At 36.4% G+C, this 10,945-nt stretch overlaps 1 protein-coding gene across 2 annotated transcripts; it reads right to left on the bottom strand.

The window, feature by feature from the left end:
* Nucleotides 1-1,799: 1,799 nt before the first annotated feature.
* LOC137748380 (uncharacterized) lies at nucleotides 1,800-8,912 on the bottom strand. 2 transcript variants are annotated; one of them, XM_088683233.1, is made up of 8 exons: nucleotides 8,485-8,833; nucleotides 7,043-8,276; nucleotides 6,076-6,194; nucleotides 4,496-5,122; nucleotides 4,095-4,407; nucleotides 2,551-2,716; nucleotides 2,310-2,412; nucleotides 1,800-2,196 (listed from the first exon to the last, which is right to left on the bottom strand). In XM_088683233.1, the coding sequence occupies exons 2-8, from the start codon at nucleotides 8,198-8,200 to the stop codon at nucleotides 2,079-2,081; spliced, it is 2,604 nt and encodes an 867-aa protein (XP_088539359.1). In that variant the 5' UTR covers nucleotides 8,201-8,276; nucleotides 8,485-8,833; the 3' UTR covers nucleotides 1,800-2,078. The 2 variants fall into 2 exon arrangements, with proteins under 2 accessions (XP_088539359.1, XP_068344628.2); XM_068488527.2 differs by having other exon boundaries at nucleotides 7,043-8,912.
* Nucleotides 8,913-10,945: the final 2,033 nt, after the last annotated feature.

The following is a 10,945-nucleotide window of genomic DNA, read 5'->3' as shown; positions in this document are numbered from 1 at the left end:
TTAACTCTTTACATATGACTAGAGCAACTTGTCTTTAAGAAGGCTAAAACTGGCCAAGCGAGTTTATGTAACAGAAACCCAGGACATGTGCAGTGGAGTTGTTGTTGGGTGAACAGTATCAGAGTGTTTGGATAATGAGGAAGCCTCAAAGCAAAAACAAGTTAGCTCCAAGCCTACAAACTCTGAACAGTTGGGTTCCTTCACTATGTTTGGATGAGGGAAATAAACATAGAATTTTGGTAAAAGTTAGAATTTATAAATTGACAGACACCAATTCTCTTGTTTGGATTCATAAACATAGAAATTTAGAATTTCCGCGTGGAAAAAAAACTTGGAATTTGGGACCTCCAAATCCCAAGTTCAAATTCCATGTAAATATGTGTCATTTCTCAATTTCTATGATTGATAGTTTAAAAATAACAAATTCCGTATTCAATTCCATTGTTCTTTTAGGTTAACCAAACAAGGAAATTTACAAATTTTAGAAAATAAAATCTCGTCATTTCAATTTCCGTCATTTTTAAATTCCTTAATAATTTTAAATTTCTTCACCCAAACATAGTGTAATTATCTCGATTTCTCTGCAAATTAACTAGAAGATAAAATAAACCTCGAGTGAGAAATATTAAAAATGTTTTCTTAAAGTGTAACTCTTCGTGGACTCTCCATCATCTTATGTTTTTTACATAATGTTTTATGATTAACATGAAAATTGTGCCAAAAACATAAAATGGCAAATAATGCATGGAAAGTCCAACTTTTAAGATAATCTCCTTAGCATTTGGACTTTCAAGTTCTTAAGCTTTATTACAATTTATGCTTGTAGGATCAAGATTCAAAATGACAAGCCAACGATCTTTTATTAATAGTGGTGCTCTCCAGTCTCCACACACCCATATTTGTTTCCTACACATCTTTATTAATTTCCGTCATATAACTTTCTTCAATTCATTCCATCGAACAGTTAGAAATTAAGAAGGAAGTGTGGGAGATAAAAAAGGCATGTAAGTAACACACCTCTTTATTAATTCCACCAATATTAATTTTAAAGAAAAACTAACAAAAAAATCTTAAAAACTTAGTTTTAACGATAATGACAAAATAAAAAGTAAACTAAATAGTATCATGATTGATTTTTTTAGTGTAAAAATGTAGTTTTTCGTTAAAATAAATAGTACTGAAAGCTTTTCGTTAAAGTTCCCTAATTTTAATCCCAAACTTACATCTTCTCATCTGCACAACATGACAAATGTTTTGGTTTTGGCATCAATATCATTACAAATATTCTATAAATACTCATGTTATATAATATAATCCAAAGAAACATCGAAAGAGAAGGGAAATAACAAAAATGATTTATGCTAGATTCACGAGCTCTTTCATTTTTCATAGAAAAATGTCAAGGACACATTTCCAGAAGCAGATTTTTAGAATTGCACAAGGGAGAAATAATACTTACACGAATATCATCAAACCCAAAGCTTCGGTACAAAGACAACAAGATGTCATTCTGCTCTTTTTTTTTTTTATACTATTGTTAAGAAATAAATCTGTCCATCGTGACACAAGCAAATGTTATTTATGTTCCCATCACAGCAAGTAATTTACAAGCAATTCTGTTAAAAACTACACTAAATGCACTAATTACAAATAATCTTACGTTTACCTACTCCGTTTTGTTCTCTCACCTGCCCTACTTTCTCCGCCCTACTATACTGTAAAAATTTGTACCAATTTACTAATCACAGTTATGCTTGCCTATGATAGCTAGAGCTGAGAATCAACGGGGAAACAAAACGAAAAGAAAAAAATTCAGCGAAGATTTTATTCACGTAAGAATGATGAATCAAGAGTGCCGTCTGTTATTCTAATTATACAATGCATTCGAATTTCCATATATAATCAGAAAAACATCGGCAACTACTAAAACACTCCACAGAAAAAAGGACCACAGAAGCTTCCCATTCATCTTCATCCTACGGAACAACCACCGTTTCCCCGCTCTTTCCACCATTCCGGTCATTCTATTCAGTTTTTATTTATTTATTTTTCTTTTCTTTCCTATTAAATAGTTAAATTTACAGTATGGAGTATGCTCGAATCACCTCAACAATCGGTGCTCGACAAAGTGGGCACTTCCCTCCGCCACGAATCAACTCGTTCGCACATTTTGAACAAGTGCACATGTGCCCGCATCTGCACCCAAACGAAAGAAAAGGAGGGAAAAGGGATACAAAGAACAGTTTATTACAAAGTGATAGTCATCGACAACCGCCAAAACAAATGTATCATGGTTATAAGCAATATACCTGTACAAGAGAGAATCGATTTGACTATCACAACACACACAGCAGGTCCCTTTTCTCACATGACCCCATTTGGACCCATCCTCTGATGTCTCAGCGCCCAAACCTGCAAAGCAATAGCATCTTTCATATGAATAACCCGGAGATTAAAATGTAGCTTCAATGAAAGCAGATGCCACATTCATACAGATTCTCGGAAGAAACTTGTTTCCTTGTCATTTAAAATATTGAAACTGAAACCAACCTTTTTCACCAGATGAACGATTCAAAGCTGCAGAGACTTCCTGTCTGACAGATCGCTGCAACTCCAATTGCATATCCATGCAGGCCTCCAACATCCTCTGCATGTGACTCATGCCTTGCTGTAGTCTTGCCATGTCTGCTCTGAGATCATTAATCATCTCCCATTCCTGCTCCATGTCAGGATCCACGTTCAGAGAAAGCAGAAGAGAGAAAGGAAACAAACTAGACACAGGAAAGAAAATCCAGTCCAACTCCATTTCGCATCAATCATCAACTAAACAGGCGCAATACATCACAAGTTGTTTTGTTATGGTATGAAGTCTTAGGAATGAAAGACTGCCTTAAAAATTTGTAAAATTTACAACAATTTCCAAATATTAAGTAAAATATTATAAATTCTAAACATGGCAATCACTACAACACATGGTGTTACGAGAAAAAGTAATGGAATAAAATAAATTACGAACAGAATTATAAATGGAATAAAATGAAAAAGTGAAAAGAAAAAAAAAAAATCATGTTATTTAGGCCTGGTTTAGTACTGAGGTGATTCTGAAAAAAGCTGGAATAAAAAAAAGTTGGGAGCTGTTTTTGTGTTTGGTAAACATTCAGCTTCAGCTTTTTTTCACAGTTTTGGGTGAAAAAAAGCCAAAAACAAGAAGCTGCAAAACCCAGCTTTGAAAAATCGGTTTTTTTCACTTCTGTTTTACATAAAAGTTTACCAAACACTATAATACTGTTTTTTTTTTTTTTTTAAAAGCACTTTTACAAAAAAGTTTACCAAACACTCTGCTGCTTTATTTCACAGCTGCTTATTCTCACAGCACATCAGAAACAATTTTTTTTTTCAAAACACAGCAATACCAAACCAGCACTTAATCCTAGAGGTGATATCTTACTAAGGTCCCAATTACTCAATGACCAACAAAATGAATGACAAAAAGAAATAGGGATTCTATTTCAAATTAAATATAGTCTTATTCTACATACTATGAATTCTAAACATTTAAATATAAATAAAAATCTAGCGAGTTTAAAATTGTATATTATACATATAATAATAGTATCAGTATAATAGATATTGGATACTAATATATTAATTGACAATAAAATTCAATACAAATAAAAATATATATTAAATAGTAAATGTTATTGTTTATTGTATATACTATAATGGAAAATGCTAGGGAGGCCACATATTTATACCACGTTTGTGTACCATCTATTGTGGCAAGTCAATTAATGGATTTATCTAATTGGATGTTGATTGTACGCATCACTTGCCACATGAGATGGTACATCAACGTGGTACAAATATGTGGTCTCCCCAGCATTACTCCTTTATAAATAATATATTATATCTTTTATATCTTTATAAATAATATTTTATATTAATTAACCTGGTATAAAACTTTAAAAGCCAGTGACACAGAATATAGAGCTGGCTATTATGCATGGTCTTGGTAAGCCACACCTAAAATTTTGAGAAAAAAATGATCAGAAAGCCTGAACAAGCTGCATTAAGAGAAAGAAAAGATGGCTCACAATTTCTGAACGATGCATGCTATGACGAGACCAGCCTGTTTGATGTAAGTCCTGATGCCATAATGGCTGTGGTGGGGGCACTGGTGGAGATGGTAGAACAAGTGAAGGTCTGTTGATGGCATCACGTTGATCTTCATTCTGCTCATCCCGCTGTTGCTCCTGATCATGCTCTGGTGAAGCTGGAGTTGGTGTTGGCAAGTTTCTATGCAATTCCCAATCAATGGGAGCATGACTTCGCCTTTCAACATATGACTGAATCAGTTGGTCCAGACTTTCACGGAACCCACTGCGAAGAAGATTAGAGACACTTCTCCTACAACATAGAAATCATAACCATTATAAAAAGAACCAAATAATAAGTCTATGTTGTACATGTAATCAATCTACAAGTGATCAAATACCTGCTCAGAAGTTCCCTGAGTTCCATGCTGTACACATTATCATCATCTGGCGGATGAAATCTATTGAATCTTCTTATTGGAACGGATCGGCGATTTCTCACTGGACCAGAAGGCCCTTCGGCCCAATTTGCAACAGCCTCCCGAGTACCATTCTCATGCCAAATTCCCTGGGCTTCTTGTCGATGATCTGCTTCTCCATCAACGTTTCTGGTTGTTTCCTCAGGCCAATTATCGACTGAATTTCCTTGCCAATTTTCAGCCGTATCTTCGGAATTACCATCTCTCCATTCATTCAATTGACCAAAGGTTGGCTGCTGCCAGTTTCGTGTGTCATTTTCAGCCACTGGTTCCTGCCAATTCCCTCCTTGATTAGTAGTTTCTTGCCAATCTAGAAGCTCATCAGTAGTGTTGGTCTCCAAGCTAACCGTTTGATCTGGCAACTGATTGATGTCAGTTGCCTGACTGCCAGGCTGCAATTGATCATTATTTTCCTGTTGGACATCCTGTGAAGCACTTGTTTGAGTATACTCGCTTCTAAAATCATTAATATTACCATTAGTTGTAGAATCAGTTTGGCTGCCAACTTGACCACGAACAATATTTTCTAATCTGGAGCGGAACCCTTCCCTAACAAGGAAACAAACTTGTCATTATGCTAACAACTGACATTCACAACTCTTGTTCGTCCTTCAACACAGAATTATCATTCATTTAATGGAATCCAACAATAATCAAAAGATATAATTGGAGCATTAAAACCCAAACAATAAAGTAAACCAAAGTAAAACCAAGAATAAGAAAACGCAAACCAAAAGAGTATCTCGTATTTTTTCTGTATTTTTATTATTATCCAGGAAGAAATATTGTAAAGCAATCCCAAGTATTACAGCATAGCCACTAGTATTAATATGTAATACTGATGCACATTTATTCAGCTATAAGACTTTATCTACTCTATTTGAAAACAGGAGAAAAACGCATGCTTAAAGTAATGGTTGATCTGGCAATGCCATCTAGAAATTATATGTTTCTCCCCCACCCCCACAAGCCCATCATTAGTTATGTTTCTTCGCAGCATAGTAGATTTAAAAAGAAAATCTCCCACAAGCCCACCAATAACTGTCAGAGTCAATACTTCCAGAATTAGTTTATAAGCATCACACATACGAGTTCAATATATTGGTATCACACACAAATTTTTCGGCCCACTATAGAAGTGTGATTCCTATATGAGTTCAATATATTGGTATCATGTTCACTTTCTCCGGCCTATTGTGGAGGGCCTCACAAAAGAATTCTCTAACCTCAACCAATTATACATATAATGATGTAAACTGACTCAACAACAAAACTAGAGAGAAATGACAGAGATGATAAATGTGTTCCTTCAAGACAACATAAAGTATGCTATGTTCCCTTAGATTTTTCTCATTAAATAGATAGCTTTTAAAAAAATCAGAGAACTACTAAAAGTCTGAACAAAAGAATAAATGAAAAAAATACCAATGTTAACAAATAAGGAAGTGATGAAAAAATTTAGGCATCGTAAGACGTATGGCATGACTAAAAACATCACATACCTTAAACCAGAAACTGTGTGTCTCTGTCTCAACTGAACTAATTCACCAGCAGCCACGGAAGGCGGTCTTTCTTCTTCAACAGGTCTTTCATTTCGCAGGAATCTACCTCTGAGTAATGACTGAAAATGTTTAAATGTATTAGTAGCCAAATCATGCCCACATTTGCAGGAAACTTAATCTCTACTGTGTCATAAAACAGAAAATTTTGGGTAGCTGTGCCGGAAAGAAATACGCAATTCCATTATGTTGGGATACCATCAATGCAACTTGTAGCACATCTATGTTATAGGCAATGGCAATGAGACCAGGCATAAATAGGAAATGCCTTAAAAAATGCATGAATAAAAGGGGGAAAAGATAGGGGATGACTGATAGCTATTCTTCCTAAATTAACAATACATCATCATGCACCTTGTAGCAATATAATTACTGATAAACGTTTGTGTTAAAATGTATTCTGCAGGGTGTAGATTCTAATTTGGGAGCAAGCTAAGTGAATACAATGGTATCTCTGCAGCCTGATATAGCAACCCAAAACGATACACTTACGAATAAGCCCATATCTCCCACTGAGACAGAAGCAAGGTATATCAGAGAAATAAGAAAACGCCTTCCATACTGAACCATCAGTTCTGTGCCTCTAGCTCATCCTTATCCACTGATACAAGGAGATACAAATAGGACCAGAAAAATTCATTCATAATAGAAAATGGGATCATAAACACAAAATGCGGACATCTCTGCTACTCATATGACAACAATTGTACCCAGCTATTTGATCTTCTAAATAATCCAGACAATTAATGAGCACAAACTTTAAGTATTCTACAAAATCCGGTAAAACTAGAACATAGAAATCACATTCATTGAAAAGCCAATTTTTAAATATCAACCACACCACTGGAGAAAATTGATTTATGTTAAAAAATAGAAGGCATGAATAAACAATCTTCATGAGACAACTGACCTGAATGCGGTTACGATGAGCAAAATCAGAGACTGCCCGATGCTCCACCAAACACTCGAGCTCCCTTTGTCGTTCCCTCTCAATCCTTACAAGCAAATCAATTAGAGCTTGTCTTCCACGCAATCTCCGCATGTCCCTGCGAATGTGGTCTGCTTGGCCTTCTTCATGGTCAGTAACCGTCCCATCACGAGCTCGATCAACTTGAGCACCGCCACTGGCGACTTGTTCATCCCTCTGGCCCCCACGAGCTCCTCTTTGCTGACTTGCCATTTGTACCCACTCACGAACAATTCTCACCCTTTCACGCTCTGTCTCACCAAGCCACTCTGATCTGGGACTAGTGTTTCTCTGAGCAACATTGGACGAATGATCACTAATCCCAGTTTCCATCCATCCCCGTACAATCTGTCTCACTCTCTCCCTCTCGACTTCGCCAAGATCAGGAGATTGCTCTCTACTAGAAATGTCGTTAGCACCATGTTCACGTTGTGAACCTATTTGATCATGTGACCAAGTTCCAAATTCATTCTCACTCTCACTTGCATCTGCCAAACTACCCTGATTCTCAGTCCCCCGACTTTCAGACATATTTGTGGTTGACTCATTAGTATTAGCCTCAACACTCCTCCTATGCCTTAACCTTTCCCTCACTCTTTCACGCGCTCTATCCAACACATGCTCATCCTCTAACTCCCTCCACATTTGCAATATTGCAGATGCCTGAGTGCTTGGCCTCTCCACAGCCCCCTGCCGCCTTGAGGTAGGAGACTGCGACTCCCTCAAGAATGAGGAGTCAAGCATTGAAACCGTGTGCAGCCCTGCAAGTGCCATCAACTCTGATTCACGATTCCTCCTCTCAATCGTTGTTATCATCTCCTGCGCCTGCCGCGCAGCCCAACGGCTCAAAATCCGCGAGTGGTGGCACCGTGCAGCAGATGACTCTGCTAAATCATCACCCTCCAAATCCAACCTGCGTCTCCTCCGCACAAGCTGCTCACCCTCGTCATCTTCATCATCAGGATTACGAGGAGAACTACATGATGCAAATGACATACATTCATCCAAGTGCCCACGCATGAATTCCTCAAATCCACGCTCAAAATCGGCACAGGCATCAGCGGATTCTGGTTTCTGTTGTAACGGCTCAAAATCCATCATCACTAACCTATCAAATCCCACACTAGGGCATCCAAGCACCAACCTTTACCCGCTCTGTTCAATTCCCGCCACTCCCCTAAACATTAACACTCCATTTCCAGCCCCAAAAGTCAAAACTAACATATTAAATTAATCAAAAAACAAAAGTTGCAGCTTAACCACATTCAAAATCTACGGCAATCCCGAATCAATCCCCCAAATTGATTCCAAAAATATAAAAAAAAAAACGCAATCGAAGAAACAGTGAGCACTAACCTAATTCAAAATCGAAATTCATCACATACCCAATTGAGAATTGGATGATTCCAGGAAGATGAAAACACGAAAATTGGAGGCAAAATAGATCGGCCTGTGAGCATTCGCGGAAATGTCGGAATTATGATTGGTTCGACGAAGAAGAAGATGACGTACCTCTGAAGCTTCAATCTTTTGGTTTCCTAACCTCACTGGGTGTATGTTAGAGAGAGATAGGGAGAGATGGAGAGAGAAAGAGAGAGTTTCGTCTGGAACCAAACCCTAAGCTTCAGCCAAATGTGAGTGAACGAGAGAATTGTTGAAGACGCAGAGCAAAAAAGAAGAGAGATCAGAGAAGGGAATGATTTCAGAATTTATAAATTAACATTTCAGAGACACGAGACACAGAGAGAGAGAGAGAGAGAGAGAGAGAGAGAGAGAGAAGAGAGAGGGAGAGAAGAGATATTATGTGATGCCACGTACTTCTTTGTTTTTCATTTAAATACTGATTTTCTTTTTTCTGTGGGTCAGCAGTATTTTCCACGTCACGTCAGAAATTACAAAATAACTTATTATAATTTTTTCCCAATAATTGAGGCTCATTTTTTCTTAAACAGGTGAAATAATATCCAAAACTGTTAAGAAAAAGAAGGATACTATCCAAGACCAAGCTGTATAAGGAAATAAATCCGAAAAAGAGAGCATGATTGTAACTGCATAAATATTTTACCAAGTAAGTCATATTTGTGCAGTTTAAGTTGATATGTCATGGCGACTTATATTATAGTTTAGTAATACTCTTCTTTATTTGTAAGTAGAACATTTTAAGTCAAAACCTCGTATTTAACGAATTCAATATCAAATTAATATAACGAACCCCACTTCTTTTTTAGCAAGTACAGTTTAATCTGTCAATTTAACAATGCTGCTTTGATGTGTTGGTTGTGCTAGTTTATTGTCTTTACATGCCAGATTTGAGGCTTTTCTTCCTTCTAAAAAAATTTAGGTAAAACATAGAGACATTGTAGTTATGTCTCTTATCTTTCTAAAGGTATAAGGAACATCACATGGAAAAAACGGAAAGACTTCGAAATATTCGTTCTCCCAAGTGTAGTTTTGATGGAAAATGTGATGTGACGTTCTTTGCTCGAAGATCTGGAAGGATGGATTGGGTAAAAATTGTGAAATTTTGACACGTCAATCTTTAGTCTCTGCTATCGTTTCCAGCTGGTCGTGGGTTGAAATGCATTCAAGAAGTCAATTTTCTGATAGAAATCATTTAAGTGTGTAGAAGACGCAGAGAAAATAAAAAGAAGAGAGAGAGATTAGAGAAGGGAATGATTTCAGAATTTCATATATTAACATTTCAGGGAGACACAAGAGAGAGAGAACGATCCAAAAGGGTAAGGAGAGACGAGCACCGAGCTATTAGGTGATGCCTTATCCTTCTTTGTTTTTCATTTAAATACTGATTTTCTTTTTTCAGTGGGTCAGTGGTATTTTAAACATCACGTAAGAAATTACAAAATAACTTCCTTCTTTTTTTTTTTTTTTTTTTTTTTTTAATAATTGAGTCTCAGTTTTCCTTAAAGAGGTGAAATAATATCCAGAACTATTAAGAAAAAGAAGAATAATATCCAAAACCAAACTATATAAGGAAATAAATCCAAAAAATGAGAGCGTGATTGTAACTGCGTGAATGTTTTACCAAGTCATCCATATTGTGCAGCTTAAGTTGATATGGTATAGCCATTTTTATTATAGTCTAGTAGTATTCTTCTCTATTTGTAAGTAAAAGGTATTAGATTCGAATCTCGTAGATAACAAATTCAATACCAAATTAAGATAGTAACGCCTAGTTCTTTTTTAGCAAGTACAGTTTAATATGTTAATTTGACAGTGCTTCTGTGATGTGCTGGTTGTGCTGGTTTTCTGTTTAGCTGTGTTACATGCCAGATCTGAGACTTTTCTTCATTCTGAATTTTTTTGTAAAATAGGAACATTATAGTTATGTCTCTTATCTTTCCAAGGATATAAAGAACATCACATGGAAAAATCAAGAAGATTTATTCTCCCATATGTGCAGTTTTGACGAGAATGCATATGTGACTATCTTTGCTTAAAGATTTGGAATGATTGATTAGGTCAAAAATTAATTTGACACGTCAATCTTCAAGCTTTGCTCTCGTTCCCAGCTGGCTGTGTAATGAAATTCATCCGGAAAGTCATTTTTCTGATATAAATCATTTAAGTGCGCATAATTGGTTTAAGACACAATTACATTACTCCTAGAGCTTTTGAACACTTGCCCCCATTTAGTGTGAACTCATATTGACTCGCATGAAAAGTTGATTATAGACTTCTGACAAGGTCTTTGTATGCTCAACAAGTCATTCCAGACTAAGCATTTAGTCAGAGTTTGTATCGTCAAGTAGCACCTTGTTTATATTTTATCTAACTCAAGGATCGTTTTGCATGAACAAGCTCCGAGCCTTTGCTAGGCGTAGTTGT

The sequence above is a fragment of the Pyrus communis genome, chromosome 2 (genome assembly GCF_041283825.1).
Source record: "Pyrus communis isolate YQ-2024b chromosome 2, ASM4128382v1, whole genome shotgun sequence".
Taxonomy (NCBI): Eukaryota; Viridiplantae; Streptophyta; class Magnoliopsida; order Rosales; family Rosaceae; genus Pyrus; species Pyrus communis.
The sequence above is the reverse complement of the archived record's forward strand: the minus strand, read 5'-3'. Positions and strand labels throughout refer to the sequence as shown.

Bases quoted from the DNA above. Each gene is read 5' to 3' on its own strand.
- LOC137748380 (XM_068488527.2), bottom strand. From the start codon at position 8,200: ATGATGGATTTTGAGCCGTTACAACAGAAACCAGAATCCGCTGATGCC. The intron at 4,408-4,495 runs GTATTTGATCAC...TCTATGTTGTAG, and splicing joins CTCAGGGAACTTCTGAGCAG to GAGAAGTGTCTCTAATCTTC. The intron at 2,413-2,550 runs GTTGGTTTCAGT...ATTGCTTTGCAG, and splicing joins TCGTTCATCTGGTGAAAAAG to GTTTGGGCGCTGAGACATCA.